Source organism: Rhineura floridana, chromosome 18 (assembly GCF_030035675.1).
Source record: "Rhineura floridana isolate rRhiFlo1 chromosome 18, rRhiFlo1.hap2, whole genome shotgun sequence".
NCBI lineage: Eukaryota > Metazoa > Chordata > Lepidosauria > Squamata > Rhineuridae > Rhineura > Rhineura floridana.
In genome coordinates this window covers 8,786,399-8,814,195 of record NC_084497.1, presented here as the reverse complement: position 1 = coordinate 8,814,195, position 27,797 = coordinate 8,786,399, and the positions used below count along the sequence as shown (strand labels likewise).

The 27,797-nt window shown below is 46.8% G+C and overlaps 1 protein-coding gene across 2 annotated transcripts in view; it reads right to left on the bottom strand.

Moving 5' to 3' along the window:
* Positions 1-27,797, bottom strand: part of ADAMTS10 (ADAM metallopeptidase with thrombospondin type 1 motif 10) — a 67,739-nt gene that overhangs the window by 21,037 nt on the left and 18,905 nt on the right. For both annotated transcript variants that reach the window (XR_009759499.1, XM_061601244.1), the window contains exons 3-14: positions 25,284-25,627; positions 20,890-21,049; positions 16,287-16,504; positions 14,557-14,640; positions 12,342-12,487; positions 9,652-9,695; positions 8,803-8,908; positions 8,087-8,233; positions 6,644-6,785; positions 4,917-5,024; positions 2,091-2,236; positions 1,938-2,001 (exon numbers count right to left, since the gene is read on the bottom strand). Coding sequence is in view for 1 of the 2 variants with exons in the window: in XM_061601244.1 (XP_061457228.1) it covers positions 1,938-2,001; positions 2,091-2,236; positions 4,917-5,024; positions 6,644-6,785; positions 8,087-8,233; positions 8,803-8,908; positions 9,652-9,695; positions 12,342-12,487; positions 14,557-14,640; positions 16,287-16,504; positions 20,890-21,049; positions 25,284-25,627 (1,709 nt within the window). In the remaining variant the exon portion in view is untranslated. The remainder of the gene's footprint in view (positions 1-1,937; positions 2,002-2,090; positions 2,237-4,916; positions 5,025-6,643; positions 6,786-8,086; positions 8,234-8,802; positions 8,909-9,651; positions 9,696-12,341; positions 12,488-14,556; positions 14,641-16,286; positions 16,505-20,889; positions 21,050-25,283; positions 25,628-27,797) is intronic.

Below are 27,797 nucleotides of genomic sequence, written 5' to 3'. Positions count from 1 at the left end.
ACCAGGATTTTAATGCAGATTTCTACTAATATATATAGTTTTGTGCACAATTTTGACTAACACACACATTTTTGCAAAACAATTTGCAAAATGCATCTTTGTATGCTATATATGCATTTTTATGCATCCTAATATGTGAATTTTACTTGGCTGGAGAACGGCATTTGCAAAATTTGGAGACGTGTGAATTCAAAGGATGGTTGTCTATTGTTTTGGAAAGTGCAAATTTCATAAGTTCACCTTTAAGCGTGCACTGAATCAAATTTCTCCTCCCTCCCTAATATTTATTTATTTTTATTCATGCTGTCTTGCATGAATGATTCGTGCCTGCCAAAGAAATGTTTTTTAGAACAATTGCAAGCCCCAACCCAAAGTTGCTGGGTAAATTCTGTTAAATCTATTCTGTCTGCTTACGGCATTAGCACAGAAGTTTTACCCACTTTCATTTCGGATGGAGTAAGACAGCTGTTCAAAGACAGAATTTATCTTTACACTCAACGGTGGGATCTCTTTTCAGTCTCCCGAATGTCATATTCTATTTGGTACCCACTATATAAAACATTTGCCATGGAGCACTACTTTACATTTCTAACAGTGACATCCTTGAGAAAATCATTCACAGATTTACGACTTCAGACTATGCCCTCTCCTTTTCTGGAGGGGAGGTTTTCTAAAACTCCGATCCAACAAAGACTTTGTATCTGCCACTCCAGTGAAGTTGAGGACATTACACATTACTTACTAAGATGCCCCCTGTACAAATCTCTAAGATTAAAAGTTATCCGTCGCATCCTGCACTCCTTATCAAATAGAACTCCCCTGGAGCAGGTCTGTGTCTTGTTAGCAGGCAATGACCAATTTATTACTACTCAGGTGGCAAAATTTGCATTAGCTGCAGGAAAAGTAAGAGCTGGCTATCTAAAACATCATGGAGAATGAGTGGGCTGTGCCCTTGCGCTATTTTCACGGTAGCATCTATGCATTAAGATACGGGATGGGTCAAGGTATCTTCCAGGAGTGGGAATTTTATTTGAATTGTACTGCTGCTCTTCCATTTTATGCTAAAGAACTGTGTTTTATTGTAATATGATCTGTTTTAATATGTATTTTGTATTTTTTTATGCCTGTTTAATTGTGGTGGCCTATGGCTTTGAACAATAAAGATTCATTCATTCATTCATTCATTCATTCTTTATTTATTTATTTATTTAAACTTGTATCCTGCCCTTCCTCCTAGAAGTAGAAAGTCAGCCAGGAGTGGAGGAAGACGTTGAGCTGCCTGAAGCGACGGACAAGATGGCGCTCTGCCGTTCAGTGGGCAGAATCTGATTGGAATGACAGGTGAACCTCACTTCAATACCGATGATGGGTCTACATGCTCCACGGCCCCGGAGGGAACAGGCTAGCTTACAGGGCTCAGTGTGAACCTAAGAAGCTGCCTCATACAGAGTCAGGCCATGGGTCTATCAACCTCCGTACTGTCTACACCAGCCTTGCCCAACCAGTGTGCCTCCAGACGTCGTTGGACCACAGCTCCCATCTTTCCTGACCATTGGCAATGCTGGCTGAGGCTGATGGGAGTTGTGGTCCAACAACATCTGGAGGCACACTGGTTGGGAAAGGCTGGTCTACACTGAGCAGCAGTGACTCTCCAGGGTTTCAGTCAGGGACTCCTTCTCAGCCCTATATGGAGATGTCAGGAATTGAACCCGGGACCTTCTGTATGCGAGGCTGTGGGGAGCTGATGTCACCCCTATTATCAGCCACCTGAGGCAACAAACTCACTCTGCCTTATGATAGTGCAGGCTCTAAAAGCACCCTACAAATAATGTTTTTTTTTTTAAAAAGGAAAGTCATTAAAACAAAATACATTTGCCAGTCCTGAACAAAATAGTATGGTTTCCTGCCATCCATACCAGAATGGCTTTGCTACTCACATCAGTGTTACATGACCGGTAACGCTTCCTTTCCCCGAGACAGTACTTCCCTCCAATGGTTGGGCTTTGGAACAGAAAAACAAGGAAGACGTGAACAACGACAACCGGCCGACAAAACCTGCGGCACAGAGGGTGCATGGAGAGTCCACTTACCGTGGGCTGTCGCACTGGCGGATGGACAAGGAGACGCCTCCCCCGCAGGTGCGGCTGCACTCTCCCCATGACGACCACGTGCCCCAGGCTCCGTCTACACCTTGCGGGCGTGTGCCAAAAGGTACGCACTCTCGCTTATAGCACCACTGGGTGTGAGGGACAGGAAGGAAGAACAGAGACATAGTGCTCAACAACAATCTCGTCGCCTATATGCGTGCAGTTCCTCCTTCTGCCCTCAAGACAGGCTGGACAGTTACTCTTTTGAGGAGGAGTGGGCACAGCCAGAGGCAAAAGTGGGTGGAGCAACACATGGAAATGTCACCTTTGTACAGGAGCCTAGTTTCTGCACATATCTTGGCATCACAGACATGGGTGATAAATTTGATTCAGTTTGCATTTCAAGCTAAATCATTGAATTTTGCAAGGTTTTTTTTGCCAACCAAACAGTGTTTACAAAAATGCACATGGGAAAGTGTGCGTAAAAATGAATATATGAATGAAAAGAACATAGGAAAAGGCACTGTATGACAAGAAATTGCTTGCAAAATGTGTACGTCAGTCAAAACAGCCGACAAAAATGTGTTTATTAGGAGAAATTTGCACGAAAACGCTTGAAAATTTTCATGAGCATTTTTAAAATACAAATTCACAAACTGCTGCAGCATTTTGGAGACATGAATTTAAGATTGGAAAAATGGGGAACAGAAAACTGAACCTGATGGTGCTTTCCATCCCTAATCACAGTGGGGGGGGGGCATAGGAGCTGTCAACTGGGTTTTTTAAAAAAATACAAATTGGGATGGCACCAAAAAAAATCTATTTGGGAGCTGCGTGCAGCTGATGGGCCGCAAATTGGCCACCCCTGCCACGCTCTGCCTCCCTACATTTTTGCAAGGTTCCAGGCCTCATGGCTCTGAATAAACATAGGTTGCTATATGTCTTCTATACAGCCAGAGCCTTGGCCCATCTAGTTCAGTACTGTCTACACTGACTGGCAGCAGCTCTTCAGGGGTCTTTACCATCCCTCCCCAGAGATGTCGGGGGTTGAACCTGGGACCTTCGGCATGCAAGGCAGATGCTCTACAGCCCTTCCCCTAATCTCTGCTATGATGGCCCAGTCAGACGGATGTACAGGAACATAGGAAGCTGCCTTATAGCGAGTCAGACCATTGGCTCATCTAGCTCAATACGGTCTACACTGACTGGCAGCAGCTCTCAGACAGGGTTTCCCCCCAGGCCTATCTTGAGATTCCGGGGACTGAACCTGAGACCTTTCCATGTAAAGCAGATGCTGTCACTGAGCTATGTACCTCTTAGGGTTCAGCAAGTGGGTCCTCACTAGGGATGCATGAATCAGGCCATGCGGGTTCTCTCCATTTCTAATTATCCCTGTCTTATATCCAGTTCTCCACCTTTCTGCAGCAAGATGCAGATTTTCTTTTCAAAAACCCTCATGGGAATTCTTCAGTATGTTCGTGTGAACTTCTCCTAACGAAGCCATTTTTGCATGCAGTTTGGACTAATGCACACAGTTTTGCAAGCGCGTTCTCCTAATATAATGCATTTTTATACTATTTTCACTATATTCACTCATAATTTATGCACACCTTCCCCTAATATATGCATGTTTGCAAACATGGTTTGGTTGGAGAACTTCACCGCAAAATTCAGAGAAATGCGGATTTTGAAAGATGGCTGTGTTTCAGTTTCTCATATTCATAGTATCATAGAATCAGAGTTAGAAGGGGGCTACAAGGCCATCTAGTCTAACCCCTTGCTCAATGCAGGAATCCAGGTTAAAGCATCCCTGACAGGTGGCTGTCCAGCTACCTCTTGAATGCCTCCATTGTTGGAGACCCCACCACCTCCCTAGGTCATTGGTTCCATTGTCATACCATTCTAACAGTTAAGAAGTTTTTCCTGATTTTCAGCTGAAGTCTGGCTTCCTGTAACTTGAGCCTATTATTCCGTGTCCTGCACTCTGGGATGATTGAGAAGAGATCCTGGCCCTCCTCTGTGTGGCAACCTCTCAAGGTCTTGACGAGTGCTATCATACCTCTCCTCTTCTTTTCTCAAGGCTACACATGCCCAGTTCTTTCAGTCTCTCCTCATAGGACTTTGTTTCCAGTCCTCTGATCATCCTTGTTGCCCTTGTCTGAATTTGTTCCAGTTTGTCTGCATCCTTCTTTAAGTGTGGTGTCCAGAACTGGACGCAGTAGTCAAGATGAGGCCTAATCAGTGCCAAATACAGGGGAATACTTCATGCAATTTGGAAACTATACTCCTGTTAATGCAGTCTAAAATAGCATTTGCCTTTTTTGCAGCCACATTGCCCGTTGGCTCATATTCAACTTGTGATCGGCAACAATCCCAAGATCCTTCACACTTTTATTATTGCTGAGCCAAGTATCTCCCATCTTATAACTGTGCATTTGGCTTCTTTTTCCTTGGTGTAGAACTCTGCACTTATCCCTGTTAAATTCCATTCTGTTGTTTTCAACCCAATGCTCCAGCACATCGAGATCACTTTGAATTTTGTTTCTGTTTTCCAAAATATTAGCTATCCCTCCCAATTTTGTATCATCTGCAAATTTGATAAGCATTCCCTGCACCCCCTCATCCAAATAATTAATAAGAATGTTGAACAGCACTGGGCCCAGGACCGACCCCTGCGGCACTCCTTTCAGTACCTTCCCCCAGTTTGAGAAGGAACTATTGATAAACATTGATATTGTTTTGGAAAGTGGAAATTTGATGGATTTGGCTTGAAATGCGAACTGAATCAAATTTCTCCCCCTATCCCTAGCCCTCACCGAGGAACCTTACCCCTCTTTCAATGGTGTTCGTTTGGCAGAGGGTCCCTTCTGCAGCTGGGATGCTGTTCGTGATGCACTGGTTGCTCTTGCTAAGACACCAGAGCTCGTTGCAAACTTCCTGGAGAATGAAAAGAGGCCACGGTGGGTGGGACTGGGAAATGGGTTGGTGCCATCATGTCAGGCCATGGCGTGAACGCACACGGGATTGTGACCTTACAAAGGAAACCTTTCAATGCCCTGAAATGAGATGGGAGGCACTGCCCCAGTTTGAAACAGCAAAGCAAGGGTAAAAAGTGAGGATGCGGCCCCAGGGACAAACCGTAATTCCGGGATACATGCAAGACAGAAAGCAATGATAAGGAACATTGGGAGGAATGTGAAGGAAGAGGGTTGCTGAGTTGAGTGTAGGGTCGGGGTGTGCATCACTTGACACTATGGGTGGCATCCAACACAGTCAAACTTGGAAGTCAACGTGGAACCACTGAAGTCAACGGAATGCATCCAGTGTTAGCTATACTCAGAGCCAGAGCTTGGAAAAGTTACTTTTTTGAACTACAACTCCCATCAGCCCAATCTAGTGGCCATGCTGGCTGGGGCTGATGGGAGTTGTAGTTCAAAAAAGTAACTTTCCCAAGCTCTGCTCAGAGCAGACCCATTGGGTTGTCTCCAGCTTAGTCATACTTGGCCTTAGTATGACTTGTACATATTTCTTCCACCCATGAATGACAAAAGAGGCTGCATTTCAAAATTGTCAAAAGGGGAGAGAAAATTTCGGTGAAATTCTCCTGGGTGGGGTGCAGGGTTTTGTGTCGTGGCTCTCTTCCTTTGGAGGAGGGCAAGGGGCACTTGTGAGTGGCCTTCCTTTCATTTTGTGAATCACCTCGCCAGAGGTCTGCACTCTGCAGCCTTCTCGGGGGCTCACACTTCAGTCAAAGCCCATGGGCAGGCATCATGAGAGAACTCCTCCCCACGGGGGCTTTTTCAGATCAGGAGATGCAGGCAGCCAGTGGGGGGGGGGAGGTTGCAGAATGCTGGAGAAATGTTTACTGGGATAAAAAAAAATGCACAATACCCTTGGCGACCTCATAATAATAAGGCAGGTGCAGAAACCCTGCCCCGAGTGAAATTCTTAAGTGCCCTGAAAGCGAGGGAGAGAAATGGAAGCCTCTTCCACAAAGGAAGCTTCCAAGATACTGGAGGGCAGATGTCAGCACAGCGCTAATGACGATGGCTGCAACATTAAGCCTTGGTGCACCTGGGGATGAAGTTTAACAGAGGCCCACGTGGCGAGGAAGAAACTATCAGCAGCTTGCAAGGATGGTGGTGAAGCAGGGATGGCTTCAGATTTGGGGGGTGGAGGCTTGGGAAAAGTGTCTTCCCATGGATCCCCTTCTTTGTCAGTGGGACTTCAGGGGCTTATATCTATGTGGTGTCAGGATTGGGAGGCTATGCCCAGCCCCCCCGTTTAATTTCCCATAGTGTCCCTGAATGACACTAGGTTGGGAGCATTCTGGGAAATTGAAAGGGTATTAGCATCCACAGTAACTTTTTTAAAAAAAGTTGATCCCAGGGTAGGTATTAGCAGGGCCCCCTGCCAAGGCCTTGTCAACTGCCCAAGAATGCCAGGGCTGCGACTGGTGGAAAGCGTGGTCTAGAGGGACCAATAGGCTTGGTTGATGGGAAGCCTGTCCCTCCATCCCTTTGGGAATAAAGAGTAAAAGCAGGAAGGCTCTCTACCCCATATTTACACTGGCGAGATTTGACTCCATACTGAAAGCGGCATTGCTCGTCTGCATCGTAGGCTTGCCCCGGAGCCACTGTCGGGTAGATGAAGTCTTGCTTGGGCGGAGCGTTGTTCAGGCAGAGCCCCATCCCGGAACTGGAGGAGTAGGGAAAGGGAGCAAAGCATTATGGGCTGAACATGAAAACGCAAGAAGAGCCCTGCAGTTGGATCAGGCCAAAGGGAGGCCATCTAGTCCAGCCTCCTGTTCCCATAATGGCTGATGGGAAGCTCTCAAGGAGGGTGTTTAGGCAAGAGCCCTCTCCTGCTGTCATTCCCTAGCATGTTGCCATCAAAACGAACATAACAGCGGCAGAATTTCTCTGCTGGATCAGGCCAAAGGGGGCTCATCTGTTCTCACAGTGGCCAACCAGATGCCCCATCTAAAAAGCCCACAAGCGGAACCTGAGTGCAGTAGCAACTCTCCCCACTTGTGATCCAAGGCAATTGGTACTAGGGGGCATTTAATGCCTCAGACAGTGAAGAAAGAACATAGACCTAGGCTAGTAGCCCTTGGTAGCCTTACCCTCCATGAATTTGTCTAACCCCCCTTTTAAAGCCATCTCAAGTTGCTGGCCATTGCTACATCTTGTGATGGTGAATTCCACAGTTTAAACTCTGCTCTGTGTGGAGAGGTCCTTCCTCTTGCCTGCCCTGATTCTCCCACCCTTTGGCTTCCTTGGATGACCCTGCTGGGCTTCTCGTATTTTGAGAGAGGGAGTATAGCCCAGTGGGGAGGAGAGCCTGGCTGGGAGGCCAGAGTCTGTGAGTTCAAATCCCCGCTCATGTCTCCTGGGGGCCAAGGGCCAGCTCAAGATCACCCCCACAGGGAGTGGCTCAGGGGTTATGTGCCCTGCCACCTGTGCAGCCGTGGGCAAGCGGCATAGTCCCAAGGAGCCCAGTTGCCCCCCAGCTGGCTGTTGCAGACAAGGAAGGGGCTGGCTTGTGCAGCTGTGGCAAGCTGAGCAGGACTAGCTGGGGAGGACTAGCCTCAGAGGGAGGCAATGGTAAACCCCCTCTGAATACCGCTTACCATGAAAACCCTATTCATAGGGTCGCCATAAGTCGGGATCGACTTGAAGGCAGTCCATTTCCATTTTCCCATTTTGAGAGAGGCAGAAAAACACCTCCCTGTTTTAAACAAATGTACAATCTGCTTTTCAGGACTAATTCTTCAGTCACCGGTTTACAGTCATATGGAAAATACTGCCCACAAAATATAATATGAAGCACTGGAAATATCCACTTCACTATGATATTAAAATACTACAAAGCTGGCCCCTGAATAATAAAGAAGCCCAACAGACCCCCAGCATAAGGAGGCAGAGGGAATGAAAGGAAAGAGGTACGTTGTGCGGGATGCTTTGGAGGCAGACTGAAGAGGAAAGGCAATCCCTTACTCGAGGAAGCTGGTGATATAATCCCTGCTGCATGTCGACCACACAAAAGGGTTGGTTTTCATAGTAATGTGGGCTGCCATCAGTTTGGGCGTCTCCTGCCCCCGGGAGCCACAGCTGTTTCCGACACCATCATGATTCATGCCAAACCTTGAAGGAGCACAATGAGACCACAGAAAGAAGACACATACAAAACGGAATTATTTGCTGCCCACTTTGGGAATAAATTGATCTGCAAGTTGGGACGCCCGCTCAGGAGTACACTGGCTAGCAAGTATGGCTACCTACTTGAAAGTAAATTGACTGGCAAGTAGGGGTGCCCACTTGGGAGTAAATTAGCTAGCAAGTAGGGGTATCCACTCAGGAGTAAATTGACCAGCATGTAGACATGTCTACTTGGGAGTAAAATGGGTGGCAAGCTGGTGAAGGATCACAGGCACATCAACTCACAAGTGAAATTGCTTGTGATAGGAATAACTAGGAGTCATGAAGGAATGAAAGGGACTCGGAGGGGGGCGTGCATGGGGCAGAAATGACATCTGTTTCTTGCATGAGCAGCACAGAGCACACAAAATCAGTGCCCTTTTCACACAGTGCGAACCCTCAGCGGGCCAACTCCTCAAGATGGCGGGGAGCAGCACCAGGGCAGGTACCTCAGGATGAAATCGAGGCTGCCCTGACGCTACGACAACCCTTGGGGAAAATAACAGCGTGCTTACGTGTGGCCAATCTCATGGGCAATGGTGAAAGCTGTGGCCAAGCCAAGGTCTTCGTTAATGGAGCAACTCCTTTCCTGTTCACACATCCCGCCGACAGGCGCCAATCCTGGGAGAGACAAAACATTATCACAGGGGTGGGAGGTTGGGGGGAGATGGGGGTGCAACATGAATGTCTGAAGTACATGCCAGGTCCTCCCCCTCCCTCCAATCCATCTTTTAAGCGGCCAAAAATGGGTCAAAACGAGTGTCGAACCAAAAGTTCTTTAGGGAGAAAATTTTGGTTGGCAAAATAAGTTCTCTTCCAAGTGAGGGATGGAAAGATCTGTCAGTTTTGCTTCTCTAATTTTCCTCATTTGACTTCTATGGGGTGCAAATTGTAAGAGAACAAAATAAAATATAAGAAATGAAAGATGCAATAAAAATGCAATTAAAAACCATATAGCATCTGGCACAGTGCATGACAATTGCTACAAAAAAGTCCTGAAGTGGTCCACCAAGACCCTCAGCAATTTTCAAGTGGTCCATGAGGAAAAAAAGTTTTGGGGACTGCCGATCTAAGCTACAAATTCCAAGAAAAAATGAATCTAGCCTGCTGCCCTCATTGGAGGATGTTCTTATCCCGTCGCCAGTGTTCAAATAAGATTTAGCGGCATCTTCCGAAATTCTGATCTGTGCATTGCCCTGGAAGGCACAGAACAGGCCAGTTCACCTCAGAGTCCAGAGTCAGAATCGTAGGGTTGTTTTTGTAAACCGGTCTTGAAATGACTCCCCCCCAAGCTCCAAATCTGAAAAAATGAGAACTACGAAGCTTGTGGAAATGTACGCACAGTCGTAAGGTTTCCTACCTACCTAAAGTGCCACACGGTTTATTTTTGTAGATGCAAATATCATATCTAAAAAGGGAGTGAGGGAAGAGAGAAAATTAAACCAGCTTCTACCATGCTGACTGAGCGAGCGAACAAATACATGCACGCGCACCCCCCCATCCTTTTTGTCTGAAGCACACTAAGACAGGGTGCGGAATCTCCAACCCACAGGTCAGTCTCGGCCATCCAGAAGGTCCAAGTTGGCTCAGGAGCCTATTTTCCCCTAACCATGGCCATTTGTGACGAGGAGGGCAGGGTTCAGAGCTGCAGGGTTTGCTTCACCAGGGAATACCTTGTGGGAGACGTGATGGCGAGGCAGACCCCTGCAACTGAGTGGTGAGCACAGAGTTCAATGCTCCACCAGCACCTGCCCTGTGGGGAAAACATTGGAGAAGCAGAGCCCCCCTCCCACCCCCATGGGTCATCATGATGTCAGGCAGGTGGGTGGCCCTGTCCACTTGTCAATGTTAGCCCACTGGCTGGGGGGGGGGGGAAATAAAGACCTGGCTCTCTGGCCCAAACATATTCCCCACCTAAGAGGACCTTTTCAAATTTCAATGCATTTCAAATGCCAAAATTTGGATTTTTTTTTTAAAAAAATATGATTTATTTAATCGATTTCTAAATTGTTTGCTATATTAACATTTTTAAAATCTCAAAATGGTTTGTAACAAGAGAGCCAAAACTCTGAAACACACACTGAAATAATACAGGTATGAGGAACCTTTGCCCCTCCAGTTGTGGGTGAACTACAACTACCATCATTCCTGGCCACTGTCCACACTGGCTGGAGCTAATGGGAGTTGGAGTCCAGCAACATCTGGAGGGCCAAAGACTCTCCAGCCCTTTTTAAAAAAAGCCAGAGCAGCCACTCATGCAGCCACTCAGCAGGGAGCCTCCTTTCTGGATAGTGCTTCCCATTCCCAGGAGCCTTTAGTTTGGTGATGGGGAACCTTTGGCCCTCCAGATGTTGCCAAACTATAACTCCCATTGTCCCTGGCCTACTGGCCATGCTTGCTGGGGCTGATGGGAGTTGTAGTTCAGCAACTTCTGGAGGGCCAAAGGTTCCCCACACCTGCAATAATGGGTTGCATTTAACATGACTCTTACTCAAAGTAGGCCCATTCAAAGTAAAGGACATGACTACATTTCTACTCAGAAGTAAGCTCCATTGAGTTCAATGGGACTCCACATAAATGTGCATTGGATTGCAACCAAACTTAGGTCCATCAATTTCAGTTTACTCTGAGTAGAATTTAGCTGGACACAATACATACACGAAATTACAAACAGCAACAACTGAAAATATTCAACGCAGCAAAGAAATAAAATAGTCAAAGAGATGCGGTGAGGGGGAAAAGAACTCGTTGGTAGTGAAATTGCAGCTGAATCCTGAAAAAAGAGTGTGATGTGCGCCGAGTTCTTTGAGTCTGGAACGTAGCGAGGCAGTGACATTTTGCCTTAGTTCTAGCTGATATCTCATTAAGGCAATTCTGTCCCCAAGCAAGAGAGAGTCTGCGTACACACCACACCTTTAAGCACATTTATCCCCCTTAAAGAATCTGGGGAACTATAGTTTACCTCTCACAGAGCTACAATTCCCAGTACCCTTCACAAACTATAGTTCCCAGGATTCTTTTTGGGGGGCAGAGAAAGTGCTTTAAGGGTACAGTGTGTACCAGGGCTGTGCTAGAATTCCGCCCAATTTGGATTTGGTATCGAATTTTCCATTAATTCACGTATTCTTTATTGTCATGGGTTAGGGTTTTTATGTAGCGGTTTTGCATGGCTATTTTTGACAATGGGTTTTTTGTTTTTTAAGAAACTCCGCCTCTAAGATGAATTTTATCAATATTTCCTTTCGGTGCATCAATATTAATATCAATATTTTTTGCAAGGGGAAAAACTTGAATCAATACCAGACAGAATGCTTCCAAACCAGCACCGGCCAACAGAGCGTGTATGCAGCCACAGGGAAAGAAAGAATTGCCCTGCCTAAACAGCAGGACGCTCACTATCAAGATATAAGGAATTTACAAGGCACACGCTGAAGGTGAACGAGGACTGCCATGGTCCCGTCCAAGGCCTGGTTTTGAGCGAGTCCCTTTGGGGGGACTGGAAAGAGCAATTGCTCAAACAGGCTGAAAAGCAAAGCATTCCAAGCCAGCATCCTCATCTTGTCGCAAGTCCTGCACGTGTGGAGGGAGAGGACGGCAAAAGGAGAGGCGGGGGGGGGAACCCCAAGGGTCAAGGGAGTATTCACGGTATTTCACAACTTTGGACCAGCACGAGCCAGGGAAGGTTGATGTGAAAGCCTTTATTTGTTTATTTATTTAGAAGTTTCCGGCTTGATGGCGCCCATTGATAGGTTGGAAAGCAGGGAGCCCAAACAGCTGGGGGAGCCACAGCCAATGACAGGCAGAGCCAATAAATTCTAGCTTTGACCCCATCCACTTCCCTGATGAGTTCTACAAGGGGCAGCTCTGGGACTGAGGAGGAAGATGGCAGGCAGGGCCACCCCTGGAGCAACACCCTCTTTGCCTTAATGGAACAGCCTCCATCCTCCACCGATCGGTGCTAAAGCCATCAATGGGGCGAGAGGAGGGAGGACTCCATTTCCCCTCAAGGACAAGCTGCTCCTTCACCTTGAACAAACCGTTGGTTCAGGTATACCTGGTGATCAAGACAGCGGTATCGTGGTTGGCAACGCCGTGGTCTGGAATGGCGTTGCCGTTGCCGTTGCGGTTCACGATGGACTTCTGCCACTTGCAAAAGCTGTCGAGAGACTTCCCGGCATGGTGGTTGATCTCCAGGGTGGGCTGGAGGAGACGAAAGATTTGCATGTAAGTAAACATAGGAAGCTGTCCCACTCATTGAGATCTCCTGGGCAGTCTCACCTTGGCATCCCACCCACTTTATTTATTTAATTATTATTTGATTTATATCCTGCCCTTCCTCCCAGCAGGAGCCCAGGGTGGCAAGCAAACTTCCGACATGTGTTTCACTGGGACACGAGAGAGGGCCTTTTCTGTGGCTGCACCAAGACTGGGGTTGGGTGGGGCCTGTGGCCCATCTAGCTCAATATTGACTAGCAATGGCTCTCCAGGATTTCAGACAGGGTTTTTTCCCCCAGCCCCACTCGGGGATGCCAGGGATTAAACCTAGGACCTTTCGCATGCAATGTAGGTGCTCTACCACTGAACTATGGTTCTTCCTTGAAAGATAAACTAAGATTCTAGTCCTCATGGTTCTGAATAAAGAGCCGATTTAAATAGGGACAGAGGAAACTGCCTTATACTAAGCCAGACCATCAGTCCATGAAGCTCAGTATATTACAGACTCCAGCTCTCTTTCAGTCAGGAGGGTTATGGGACTGTAGTTCTCTAAGGAAGGACTGTGGATATCTAGCAAAATTTGCAACATCTTCATCAAACTACAATCCCCAGCATTCCTTGGGGGAAAGGCAAAATGGTTAAGCTGGTGCAATACCAAAGTATGTTTGCAGAGCATAGACCAGGTGCAACCAATGAGGTGCCTTCCAGACTACAATTCCCTTCATCCCTGAAAATCTGGACATCTGGAGGGCACCACGTTGCTTACCCTGGTGTAACTACGTTGGACGTCCTGTACCACTTTCTTCATGCTAGGACTTCCCTCCATTCCTAGACCTGTTTATGCTAGTCCATGGAGTCAGGTTTGTTGTGCCAATCTCTGTTAACCCGCCACAATGTCAGCTGCAGGATTTGGAAGCCTCTAGGAAAAGACACCCTCCATGGTCCCCCCTGCCTCAGCAAGTCTACCTCTTCATTGCCATTATTACCAACCGAAGAACGTAAGACGAGCCCATCAGCGTGATCAGGCCAAAGGGGGGCATCTGGTCCAGCATCCCGTTCTCACAGTGGCCAACCAGATGCCCCAATGGGAATCCCACAAGCAGGGCCCGAACACAACAGCAACTCTCTCCACTTGTGATCCCCAGCAACTGGCGTTCAGAGGCATTTACTGCCTCCGACAGTGGAGGGAAAACATAGCCGTCGTGGCTAGTAGCCATTGATCGCCTCCGTCTCTTCCCTGGATTTGCATAACCCTCTTTTAAAGCCATCCAAGTTGGTGGCCAACGCTGCCCGTTGTGGGAGTGAATCCCACAGTTTAATGACGCACTTTGTGAAGAAGCCCTTCCTTTTGTCGAGAGGGGGGTGAAAAGGCAAGTGGCAATGGAGAAAAGGAGGAGCAAATCCAGGAAGCTCTTGTCAGTGGGCCCTTTGCTGGAGCATGGCCCCCCAGCAGATGCCTGAATATGCCGACCCATGGCCCTAGCCCTGAGCATAGTGGAGGCTTTAGTGCAAGGAAGGCACCAGAAAGGAGCAAGAGATTAGACAGGCAACCTTCTCAGTGACCGGCCACCCCTTCTTTCCTTTTGGGACCAGGGCTGTGCAGTCGGTACGCCAAACCTTCGACTCCGACTCCTCCATTTTTCTGCTGTCCGACTCCAACTCCACCCAAAATTGCTTCTGACTCCACAGTCCTGGAAAGGGCTGTAAATGTCTTTTTAAACTGGAAGCTCTCGTAGGAGCATTTTTATCGCTGCCTGAATATGCACTGATCTTGGCATCACAGCATTTGTCTTCATCTGGGTCCTGCGTCATACACTGACGCACAAAATGTTTTCCACCTTGAGTTATGGTGAATTGCTCAAATACAGCTGACTTCATGGGAAGCTCCTTTGACATTTTGAATTTATATTTTAAAAAATGTGTCAATCAAAATTTATTTTGAAGCCGGAGTCGGAGTGGGTACATTTCTACCGACTCCGACTCCACCCAAAATTGCTTCCGACTCCGACTCCACGACTCCAACTGCACAGCCCTGTTTGGGACACCTTCCTCACCTGGTCCTCTGTCAGCAGGATGAGCCTGGTCACCAGGATGTTGACAATATTGCCCAGACTTGAGTCTTGGAAAAGTTTAGCAACCTGACCTCCAGGAAACAAGGAAAGATCAGTGTTAAAAAAAAAAAAGACAGCCTCAGCCGAACAATGCGCTGCAAGTCTCAGGGCTTTCGTGCCCTTCACAAGGGACCAAAGAAACTGCTTTATATTGAGTCAGACCATTGGTCCATCTAGCTCAGTACTGTCTTCGCTGACTGGCAGCAGCTCTCCAGGGTTTCAGGCAGGGGACATTCCCAGGCCTACCTGGAGATGCTGGGGATTGAACTTGGGACTTTCTGCAAACAAGGCAGATGTTCTGCCACTGAGTGATAGTCCTTTCCTTAAAAACAAAGCAAGATTCCAGTCCTCAGGATTCTGAAGAAAGGGCTGATTTAAATAGGTCTATTGTCTACACTGACTGGCAACCGCTTCTACAGGGTTTCAGAGAGATCTTCCCAGGCCTACCTGGAGATCCCGGGGATCAAATCTGGGATCTTCTGCATGCAAAGCAGATCCTCTACCACTGAGCTACGGCCCTTTCCCTTAAAGTAAAGTAAGTTTCCAGTCAAATAGGACTTTATTTGAAATTACTTTTGTGTATGCAATTGTTTTTATATATGTAATTGTTTTAATTTCATGTATATGTAATTGTTTTTGCTTTGTATATGGTTTTTGATTTCGTTGTGAAACCATTTCGAGATGCTTTGTAGGAAGCGATAAAATAAATGAAATATATAATAACAAATACTGTATGTTACATTTTTCAAATAAAAATAAACAATGGAAGAAATGTATTTGACAGAATTGGAGTTAGCCTCAGTGTAATGCTGGTCTCTGTTTTGGATTTGAACTGATTTTATGTATGTTCTGTTATTGTATTTAGAATCCTGGAATAGTAGAGTTGGAAGGGGCCTGTAAGGCCATCTAGTCCAACCCCCTGCACAGCGAGGGAATCCAACTTAAAGCATCCCTGACAGGTGGCTGTCCAGCTGCCTCTTGAAGGCCTCCATTGTCAGAGAGCACACCACCTCCCTAGGTCATTGATTCCATTGCCATACCACTCTAACAGTTAAATTGTTTTAATTTGTTTTATATTTATATATTTTTAAAAAGATATTTTCATAAATGCAGTTGTTTTAACTGTTTTTATTATGCAATTGTTATATATATATGAAAGCCAGTGTGGCTTAGTGGTTAGAGTGATGGACTAGGACCTGGGAGACCAGGTTTCGAAGGCAGACCATTTCCATTTTTCCAATATATATATTCAATTCTAAATAGCTTTGGGATGACTCATGGGAAGCAATTCATCATCATCATCATTATTGTTTGTTATTGTTATTATGGTGGACCTTATTAGCATGGGCAACTTCACAGGGGCCAACGAGTGCTGAGCTCAGAAGCTCTTCCAACTGATGTTTTCATACAAGAGAGGAGCCCAATTTCTGTTTTTAAGAGCAGGAATAACTCAATAACCACATGGGAGAAAAGCAGTGCTGGACCTGCATTTATGGGATGAAATATGTTGGCTTTTAGGTAAGGATGTGGGACGGGTATTGTTATTGGAAACGGACTTCAGCAACCACTAAGGATTGGATAGACCATATTGCCAGTGAAAACCCCCAAGAGGAGCTTCTAAAATGGGATCCGCAGCCGGGTGATGGAAGTAGTGCCTTGGTTATAACACTTACAATATTCATGATGGCCAGGATGTACTGTTCGATGTCTCGTCGGCCGTGGTACCCCACCATCATTTTGTCAGCCACCACAAGGGTCTCCACGTAGCGCTCGGTGCGGACTGACCTCTTCAACGGAAGCTGCCCCCGTTGCGTGACGTTGCTCAATGTCTTGAGGGGGGAGGGTTTCGGGGCCCTCAGCCACCACGGCCGACCCTTCCATGGCTTCTCATCTGAACGGGAAACGGCTGTGAGTCAGGCTGCTTTCCCCACAGCAGTGTTTTATGAAAACTGGAGTTGCCAACGTGATGCTTTCCAAATGCTTTGGACCACAACTCCCATTATCCCTAACCATTGGCCATGCTGGCTGCTGCTGGGGCTGCTGAAAGTGAGAGTCCTACAGCACTGTTGAACTGCAACTTCTATCATCCCTGATCATTGGTCAGCTAGGGTTGATGGGAACTGTGGTCCACAATAGGATTGCCAGGTCAGAAGCATCCCAAGCCCTGATATTTGGGGGGCGTGCCCGAGTGATGTCATTAAGCATGATACATTAAGCATCAACCACAGTTCCTTGGCACATACAATTCATTCGAAAACATTTATCTGGTTGGAAATTAAGATAGAGATCTTCGCTAAAAGGTGGAGCCTGGATAGGGAACATTTAATGTAGCCAATTAGCTTCTGTCAAAAAGGCAAAAAAGGGTTCAAGTGCCCTCAGGCCACGCCAGGCCAGTCACCAGAAGGCCACTGTAGGAAGAAAGGAGCCTCGTGTTGTGGAGATGTTAGATGGGAGCACTCAGGAGTAAAGATGGGTGCCCTCGAAGAGCTGCAATTCTAAACATACTAAGGGACTAAGCCCCATAGAACTCAATAAGACTGACTTCTCAGTAGATATGGTTTGGATTGTGTTGTTGATAAAGCTTGACTAGGGATCCTCTGCAAAGATATCCACACCCAAGTAGGGTTGGCAACCCCCCATGCCTGGAATGTCCTGCCCCTACCTTTTAACATCCAAATTTCTTTACAGATTTGACCCTTCACTTCAGAAAGAGGTTTGAGTAACGAGTAAGAAGATTCTCTACCCTTTTCTGTCTGCCCTGTGGGCTGCTATAAACTCACTTCATCAGCCAACCCAATTCCTGTGAATAATAATTAACAGAGAGAAAACAGACATAGTTTGGTCTGCCTTCACAGGCAGCAGCTTGGGAACAACAATTGCAGCCGCGCTGCCCAGTATGTGAATTCTCTTTTACCACTATTGGACAAGAAACAAACAAGGTGCATCATCAGTGGGTTTATGTCAGGCCCAGGATGCGACTCAGGAACCAGACCAGAGGTTGTAGTTAATTCGTGTTTTATTAGAGTAATGTCCAACAAAGACTGCGCTTTCTCATGAAGCAATACAGGGATACAGGTCCTGCGACATTGGGAGAAAGTTGACAGAGCAAGGGGCTGCTTCCCGCCTGTTCTTTAAGAAGGGGCTAAACGGGCGCGCAACCTTTTGCTCCTCCTTAACTCCCCCTCAGGTACTGCCCGCCTTCCCCCCCTTCTCTCCTGTCTTTTCAACCGTCTGCGTGTGCGTGGTGAGGGGGGAGGCATCACCTCCTCCTCTTCTGAAGTGTCCGATTCCCCTATGGGTGATAAAGGAGGAGCTGAGGGTAAACCATCTCTCCGCCTTTCTGCTGTGATCAGCCCTCCCTCTTGCTCTGAGCTGCGGAGAAGGGAGGGCCTGGGAATGTCTGGGGGGGATTCTAAAACTTCAAGGCTCTCAGGCTCCCCGTTGCTAGGCGACCCTATCTCTGGCATGTCCTCTGTTTCGGCTTCGCTCCACAGAGGGTAAGTTCCTCCCTCCTCCCTCTGCCAGCCATTTGAATCCTCTTCTGACAACCCCCCAGGAGCCCAGCTCATCCTCCCGACAGTTTAAGAAGGTTGAGCGGAGCGCATGGAACCACTGTTGTTGCTTCTATGGATGAAAAGGAGTGAGGATAAAGGTAAATGAAATGGAAACAGCGAAACAAAAGACAGTGATGATTTCTTAAGTGCAATACCATACCAACCACAACAAGATTCCTAAGAGTAAGGCAGAAAAACTAAGCATCCCACAACCAGTCAGGATTCCTAACCAAAAACCAAAAATATGAAAAATGAAGAAATATTTGTATAAACATGACTATCAAATATGTTTATTATTTACACGACCTGGTTTAAACACAGAGCCAGGTTTAATTGTCTCCCTTCCACTCTCTTGGAAGGACGATACCAAGGTACCCCTTATGCAGACCGGCTGTGTCCTTGCGGTGATGAAGTTGAAACATTGACTCGCGTCTTTTTTGTATGTAATTTTTATAGGGAGGATTGCAATAGACTACTCGGCCCAGTTATGAGGAACTTTCCTGGCAGGCCATTGGTCTGGTTTCTAAAATACTTCTTAGCTGATTTTAATAAGTCTATAACAGAGTCAGTGGCTACGTTCCTCTTCTCTGTCCAAAGGAGTCGTAAGAGGATTCTTCTCTTTTAAGTGCTTTTATATTCCTGGATCTTAATTATTCTGATGTTTTACTGACTATTTTATTTGATTGGGTCTGTGACCGTAATAAGCGACCTGTAAAGATATTTATAGTGCAATCCTATGTTTATTTATTCAGAAGCAAGTCCCAATGTATTCAGTGGGGCTTATTCAAACAGGGACAGAACAGCAACCTCAAGAGATAAGCAACTTCATTCACGCAACCCAAAATTCAGAATCATGCCAGTTTAAGCTGTTTTGCAACTGTTTATACTTGCTTTTATGGTTATTGGATTTTAAAGGGATTTATTTCTTATTGCGAGCTGCCTTGGTTTCCAGACTGCAACCCTACCTCACAGGGTTGTTGGAAAGATTCCCATACACACACACACACTGGAGATGTAAAAATACACCCCCCCATAGAATAGTTTATTGTCAAAACCAGTTGATCATTGCAGAACATTAAAAAAAATAAAATCAGTATTAGTTTCCTACGCAATAAAAACAGTGATACCTAAGTAAGCCCTGCCTAATTGCTTTAAAAATAGGATTGGATTGGAGGGGGAGAGAAGACAATTCTTTCCTATGGTCATTCAAAAGTCCCATCAATTTACAGCACATTCCTAACCATGTCTACTCCTATTGAATTCAATGGGGTTTACTCTGGGTATGTTAACTCTGGAAAAGAAGCAAGTACTGGATTAAAGCTTCATATTGGGAAGTTTGCAAAACACTGCCCTCTTCAAAATTTAAACCTGTCTGACTCCTACACACAAGAGAGAAAAAGACTGAAAGCTTACTTATTCAATCTGTGAGATGTTCAGAAAAGCAGGAAAAAGCACGTTTTCTGAGCCTTGGGCCAGTCACTGCCTCTCAGCCTCAGAGGGAGGCAATGGTAAACTCCCTCTGAATACCGCTTACCATGCAAACCCTGTTCACAGGGTCACCATAAACTATATATATATATATATATATGTATATATGAATCAAAGAAGGGTGGGTTTAGGGTTGCCAACTTTTTCACTGAACCCTGCTCCTGTGCCTTTAACTAATGGCCTGAACATGCTGTAGACATTCATCAGCGATGCTTTCCCCATCATCTCTCTTCATGCTAGGAAACGCTTCACCAATTTAATTACTGCATGCCAGGCTCCTCTTTGAAGGTTCAAGAGCAGGGCCTGTAAAAAAAGCTGGCAATCCTGAGTGGGTTTCCTTGCCACAAGGGGGCAGAATATTGATGTGGAATTCCTTGAGAATCTGATTTTGCCATCTGGAGTGGAGGACTGAGGAGCCCAGATCAAGCTCTTTCTGCAATCTGTGCTTTGCAAAAAATAGGTCTAAATTTTCCAGAATCTTGCTTATTTTGTCCAGTTTAATCTGGAGAAAAAACTAGGCAGAGCACTGAACTGTGTCCTTCCCTCCCCTGACCACTGGAAGCCATTCAACTATCCTTGTGGCTTTAGAGATTTGGCCAGGCAGCACCCACATATAGTTGTATCCGATGTTAGTCATACTTGGAGTAGACACATTGAAATGAATGGCCACGACTATCTTAGGCCCACTTGATTTCAGTGGATGTGCTCTGTGTAGACCTTAGCTCCATACAACCCGTAGTTTCAAGCATGTTTTTGACATCATAAGGACTAGAAACTGCCTTTTAAATATCAAAGTACAAAAAAAAATAAAGCAAAGATCCTCAGGCATGGAATTCTGTACCCGAAACCACACACGGTTCTTATGCCCTGAACATAAGCATTGATCACGGGTGTGGAACCTTTTCCAGACCAGGGGCCGCATTCTCTAGCCTTCCGGGGGCCACATGCCTTTGGTGGGCAGGGCCAGAGGTGACAGTAGGTGAAGCAATGGATGTGATACAGTAGGCTACATTTTTCCAGCCATGCAAAAGTCAAAGGTTTCGACAACAGCCTGCCCTTCGCACTATACACAGACCTCCCCAGCCTTCATCTGGGCAAGCAAGAGGATGCTAGACCTGTAAAAGCAGTTGGGGGGACTAGGAAGAAGGTCTGCAGACCAGATATAGAGCCCTGGTATTTGGCCTCTGAGGGCTGAGGTTCCCCACCCGTAGTAGAGATGTCGCCCAGGTCATACCTAACACACCACAGGCAACATCCATGTTTCGGTGCTGAAGAGAGGATCGCTTGTAGACCACGTGGGGGCTTCCTTCGCTTTCGTGTCCGCCACTAATGTTGGCTCCGGGGGTGAGCGGTTCAATGAAGTATTGCTCATCGTCTGCGATGATCACGCCGTGCTGGAAGGGGAAGAGGAGAGAACTTGTGTAAAAAATTGTGTGCATAGGGTGGAGAGAGTGGAGAGAGAGAAGCTTTTCTCCCTCTACTCCTGATGCTAGAACCCAGGGACATCCAGTGAAGCTGAATGTCGGGACATTCAGGACAGATGAACGGAAGGACTCCTTCACAGAGCACATAGTTAAAGTATGGAATTCGCTCCCACGGGAAGCAGCGATGGCCACCAACTCAGATGGCTTCAAAAGGGATTCGGACAAACTGACAGAGGAGAAGGCTGTCAAGGGCTCCTAGCCGCGATGGCTGTGTTCTGCTTCCAGTGTCAAGAGGACCACATGCCGATTCTGCCCGGACTGGCTTTGTGAGAAAGACTGACTCAGTAGGACAGCTGTTAGACAGAACTCTCTGGGGAGGCCCAGTGTTCGCAATGCAGCAGGGGTGTAGTCTTCCGGGGTTTGGGGGGGGTCTTAGACTCCATACTTTTTGGGAAGCAGGGTACCTATGTCTCCAGGATCCTACATTCAATCAGCATGAAAGGGGAGTGTTTTAGCCACTGAGAAGTGTCTTCTCACATGCTTCCTTGCCCTTTCCTGCAGATTGGAGCCAATCAGAATAAAAGGAGGTGAGTCAGCCACTGAGAAGACTCTTCTCAATAGCTAAAACTCTTCCCTTTCATGTTTATTGGCTCCTAGCGATGTCTGTCCTTGTGGGAGAAGGCCTTACCAAGGATCTCATTCTCAACCCAGCAGCAAAAAAGGGGGTGTGGCTTTGCAGGGATTCTGCACTCTGCCGCTGCAGTGCAGTCTGATTTTGCTATGCTATGGGCAGAGAGTGTGTGTGGGGGGGTCTTGCGTTGGATGGTTTTAAAGAGGATTAAATAAATTGATGGAGGAGGAGGAGGCAGTGCTTGTTTTCTTACCCGAGAACAACATGGTGTGCACATGCAACAAGTGCAAGGCGCTGGTGCTTTTGGAAGAAAATGTGAGAGGCCTGGAGTGGCGGATGGCTATGCTCGAGAGTATAAGGGCAGAGACACAATCACTGTTCTGTTGGGTCCAGCGCTTCTCTACCTCCCTCTTCTGAAAATGGGGGCACACGACGCTAGTCAAACCCTGCCCTTTTTACTGTAAAACTTGGTGGGAGCCACTTGTGTGTGTTATTTTTTAAAAAAATCAGCTTCAAAGAGAATTCGCAACTGATTGGCAGATCAACCTGTTCTCTCTCCAGGTGTGCGTCAAGAACGCCTGGTTTCTAAAATGGTTCCATGGCAAGGAATCGTGGGGGGGGGCATCTTGCCCGAGTAGGGCCTCTGACAGGCCCTGAGATAGTCAGTTCTCCCAGTTGAACTCTTAAGCAGTAAGCAAGAACACCTGCTTATCAGCCAAAACTGGTACTTCAAGGCCAACCGGTCTGGGAAGGCTGGTGAGTGCATGACCGTTAGGCCCGAAAGCTCCAGAAGATTTCATCATCAGAAAGCCACCTGATTGGCTAATTAATTCCTGGCTGTTGCTAGGCTTTTTCCGATAAGAGTAGGACCAAGAACTTATGTCTTTGTTCCCCAGTGTTGTTTGGCACTATCTGATGTTGGGGGTCCATCTTCCAACTGCTATCCAGGCTATACATCTCTGGGAAGATGTGGAACCATAATGTTATTCTGCTGGTTTACCCTGTTGTGTGACTATATATTAGGCTGGACAGCTTTGTTATTTTTAAGCTAAGGCCCTTCCCCTCAAAAATGGAAGAAGATTCCAGTTGTTCTTCCGAACAAAGCGCTGGCTTAAACAAGGAGCTGCCTTGTGCAGAGTCAGACTACCAGCATCTAGCTCAGCATTGTCTGCACTGACTGGCAGTCTCCAGGTTTCAGACGGGGGCCTCTCTCAGCTCTGCTTGGAGGTGCTGGGGATTGAACCTGGGCCCTTTTGCATGCAGACTAAGGCCCAAGGAGCCGTGACCCTAGCTGAGCTCCACCATCATTTTGCTTGTTTTGGGAACTTTTGCATGAAAAGCAGAGGCTCTGCCACTGAGTCATGACCCTTCCCTGTGAGATATGGGGCATTCCCTAAAAAGAAAATAAGATTCCAGTCCTCATGGCTCCGAATAAAGAGCTGCTTTAAGCTGGAGCCTAGGAAGCTGCCTTATACTGAGTTGGAGCATTGGTTCATCCACCTCAGTACTGTTCACACTGATTGGCAGTGGCTCTCTTGGGTTTCAGACAGGGGGATATTCCTAGCCCTACTTGAAGATGCCAAGGAATACACCAGGAACCTTCCTTTTGGTGGCCATCTGGTCAAACTCCCTGCTCAGTGTAGCAATCTTGCAGCTACAGCGACCCTGAGCAGTCGTTCTTGCCATTAGACAAAATTTAGACAATTAGACAAAATTTGCCATTAGACAAAACTTAGACAAACATTTAGACAAGATCTCATTTCTTCCCGGAGATTCCCAATGCTGCCTTTCCACTTTGGAAACATAAAACCAGGTAATTGGAAGGAGAGGTTCATCAGCCGTACTGCAGAGCCCATCTTCCGCACCCAAAACCCAAACACGCACCCCAGAGTGACCTTGCCCACAAGCCAAGGGGTGATCCCTTCCTCCTGGCTGCTTTCCTCAGTGGATGCATGGCTTTTTGGTCAGGCTGCCAGCCAGGCTTGCCTCACACTACCTCCCTTGTGCTTGGAATGATGGCTTCTGGCCAAAGGCAACAAGGGAGGAAATCTACAGCAGGGCCATCAACGTCGCCCCTTGGAGGGCTGGAAAGCCAGAAACTTTTCATTACAGGCCCACAGAAGCAATTCAGCTCTTGTTGTTGTGGGGAGATTGCTGGAGAAAAGTTTCAGGGAGCCACAGACCAACCTATAGCTAGGTATGCTAATAGATTTCTCAGAGGCTTTTTAAAAAGAGAGTAGTGGGAAGCCAGTATTATTATTTTTAAGCGTGTTCCGGGAGAAAGGTTTCACTTGCTATCCTCTCCCACTTCCCCAGGCAATATTTCTTTTCATCCCACCGTCTCTACCAGGTTAGATGTAGAACGGGGGGGGGGGGGAGAGAAATTGGATTTGGTTGGCATTTGAATGTGAAGCTGCATAATTCTCACTTCTGGGAAGAATACGACGGAAACGCAGCATTCCTTGGAAATGCACACCTCTCCAGATTTTGCAGACGAAAAACGTGTGCAAAAAAATGCTTGCAGGACATCGGAACGTCCAACCTGGAGAAGAGATGGTCACGGGGAGACTGTGAGGAAGACAGGCCGTAGCTGAGTGGCAGAGCGCCTGCTTTGTACACAGGAGGTCCCACGTTCAATCTCCAAGGGCATCTCTAGGATGTCTCCTGCTGGAAGCCATGATAGAAGTGTATCAAATGATGTGTGGCATGGAGAAAGTGGATAGAGAAAAGTTCTTCTCCCTCTCTCATAATACTAGAACTCGTGGACATTCAAAGAAGCTGAATGTTGGAAGATTCAGGACAGACAAAAGGAAGTACTTCTTTACTCAGCGCATAGTTAAACTCTGGAATTTGCTCCCACAAGATGCAGTAATGGCCACCAGCTTGGATGGCTTTAAAAGAAGATTAGACCAATTCATGGAGGACAGGGCTATCAATGGCTACTAGCCGTGATGGCTGTGCTGTGCTACCCTAGTCAGAGGCAGCATGCTTCTGAAAACCAGTTGCCGGAAGCCTCAGGAGGGGAGAGTGTTCTTGCACTCGGGTCCTGCTTGCGGGCTTCCCCCAGGCACCTGGCTGGCCACTGTGAGAACAGGATGCTGGACTAGATGGGCCACTGGCCTGATCCAGCAGGCTCTTCTTATGTTCTTATGTTCTTAAGCCCTGGAGAACTGCTGCCAGTTAGTGTAGACAATACAGATGTAGTTCTGACTCAGTTATAAGGCAGCTTCCTGGGTTCCAGTGGAGGCTGGTCCACGAGGGCGAGTGGGGTGCTGCCCCACCAACCTCAGTCTGCCCTCAGCCAGCCCCCACCCACTTGCTGTCTTCCTACTTACAAGCAGCCCAGGGGGTAGGCCATCTTCCTCCTCCATAGTCTCAGTGTTGACCTTGTAGAAGTCAACCAGGGGCGGAGGAGGATGGGGGCAAAGCTAAGATTGGTTGGCTCTGCCTCATTGGCTCTGCCTCTACCTATCATTGGCTCTGGCTCCGCCCCCTCTTGGGGCTCCCTCCTTTCCGCCCCGCCATTGGCAGCGGCCATGATGACTGCATTCCTCTGCAAAGCAATACACTTACCAGCCCATTGCAGTTACTGATGGCTACTCTGGAGTTCAGATACTCATCCTGCAAGTGCCCGGAGTAGTGGCAGTCTTCGTGGAACTTGTGGTGCTGGTCGACACCATCCCTTCGCCAGTACTCGACCCGGAAGTGCTCCGCCAGCAGGTTCGTGTGCAATGTCAAGTTGAGGAGGAACTGAGAGACCTTATAGAAGACCTGCTTCTCCTGAGGCTCATAGGCTGCTCCACGCCGGGACCGCCGCTTCTGTTGGCTTTTCACGTCGAAGGTGAGGAAGTCCCCATTCTGGTCCACCTGGATGGGGAAGGCGATTTCATAGTGTTCGAGGCTCGAGAGGAACTCCTCTGTGAAAAGGGGCGAAAAGGAGGATGCACAGTGGTGACTCGGGGCATGCGCAGAGTGTGTTCAGCTCCTTTGCCGTTTTAGGATTTCAACACGGTGTGACATTCTACTTGCATATCAGTCTTACTGGGAAAGTTCTAAAACAAAGATGGGGAGCCTGTAGGGTCCCCTCAAGATGTCGCTGGACTCCCAAACTCCCATAATCCCTGACCATTGGCCATGTTGGCTGCTGGAGCTCTAGTGAAATCTGCAGGGATGCAGGTTTTCCTTGTTCCTGATCTAATAAGAAGCATCCCTCTCTTAGGAGGGGAATGCCTCTTCCAAAGAGAAGCATTTCTCCATCTCATGCACCCAGTAAGGAATTCTTCTTCTCAAAGCAGGGACAGAAACATCTCCTCCACCTGCAATTTAAACACCTTTTTACTCGGAAACTGCCTGAAGCTTGTCAGATCAGTGATCTGTCTAGATCGGTATTGTTCACACTGGCTGGCAGTGCCTTTCCAGGATTTCAGCCTGCGGGGACACTCCCGACCCTACCTAGAGATATTCAGGTTGAACCTGGGACCTTCTGCACGCAAAGCAGGTGCTCTACCACTGAGCTACGGTCCTCCCCCAAAATGTGAAATAAGATGCTAGTCCTCATGGTTCTGAGTAAAGGACTGATTTAACAGGAACATAGACACCTGCCTTATACCAAGTCCATCTAGCATGGTATTAAGTACACTGGCTGGCACTGGATCCCTAGGATTTCAGGCAGGGGACATTCCCAGCCCTACCTGGAGATGCTCCTGGGGATTGAACTTGGGACCTTCCTCATGCAAAGCAGATGTTCTACCACTGAGCTGCTGCCCTTCGCAACCTCTTTCCCTTCCTTCTTTCATTGTCTTGCATTTCTCACGTGATAATGCTATGGACATTCCTATGGACGGATTGTCTTGTCGTACCGGGGCTGTCAACGCAGCATTCAAACACACAAATATATATTTGCTTTCTTTGTTCGTTGCTTTCAAAACTGTCTGTCTAAAGCAACTCACATCTACTTCATTCAAGCATTCAAGCATTCCTACCTATCTGTTTCCGGGCGAGATTCAAGGTGCTGGTTTTGACCTATAAAGCCTTACACGGTGCGGGACCGCAATACCTTGTGGAACGCCTCTCTCGCTATGAACCTACCCGCTCACTTCGTTCTGCATCTAAGGCCCTCCTCCAGGTACCAACACATCATGAAGCCCCGAGAGTGGTTACTAGATCTAGGGCCTTTTCTGTGGTGGCCCCCGAGCTGTGGAATAGCCTCCCTGAAGAGGTACGCCTGGCGCCTACATTATTATCTTTTCAGCGCCAGGTAAAGACCTTTTTATGCTCCCAGGCATTTTAACTATTTTAATTCTATAATTTTCATTCTTTTTAATGTATTTTGTCTTTAGTTTAGTGATGTTTTGTTTTCCTATTTGTGTCTAGTATATGTTTTTGTGATTTTATCATTATGATGTACCGTATTTTACTCTTGTTGTTCACCGCCCTGAGAGCTATTTTGCTATGGGCGGTATATAAATTGAACGAAATAAATAAATAATAAATAAAATAAATAAATAAAATTCCCTCATGCACAACAACCACCCAAAGTATGCAATGTTGTTAACAAGAGAAAATGACAAAATGCCCACTTAAAGAGCATCTTAAAGTGTACAAGACCTTAAACATTATCCCATGAGGCCTGGAGATCTTTAAACCAATTTCTATTCAGGAAAGTATCCCTTTATGTCTAAATTGGCACATAGAGAAACATCAGCCGAGCATATTCCTTATTTCTTCGATTATTAATCAGAATCTCCTGAAAATCAAGACCTTGAAACAAGCACTACAGCAGGAATTAATGTTTCAAAGAAACATTCTAACACCACGTGACTATGAACGTCTCCTATATCTGCTCCAGAAAACAGACAAAGTTTATCGATGTCCATGCCACCAAAAAGAAAAAATTCAAAAGGGATATTCTAAGATATCATCTTCCCTTTATTCCATCCAATTTAATAACACAGGGTTCTGTTTATAAAGAAATATTTTCCTCTGCTACAAGAGTAAAAGCTAACAACAAGAAAAAGAAAAACAGGAGATTCAAAAGGTTTACTCCAAAAACTTCCACATGCATAACCAGTTCACCCGATATAACTT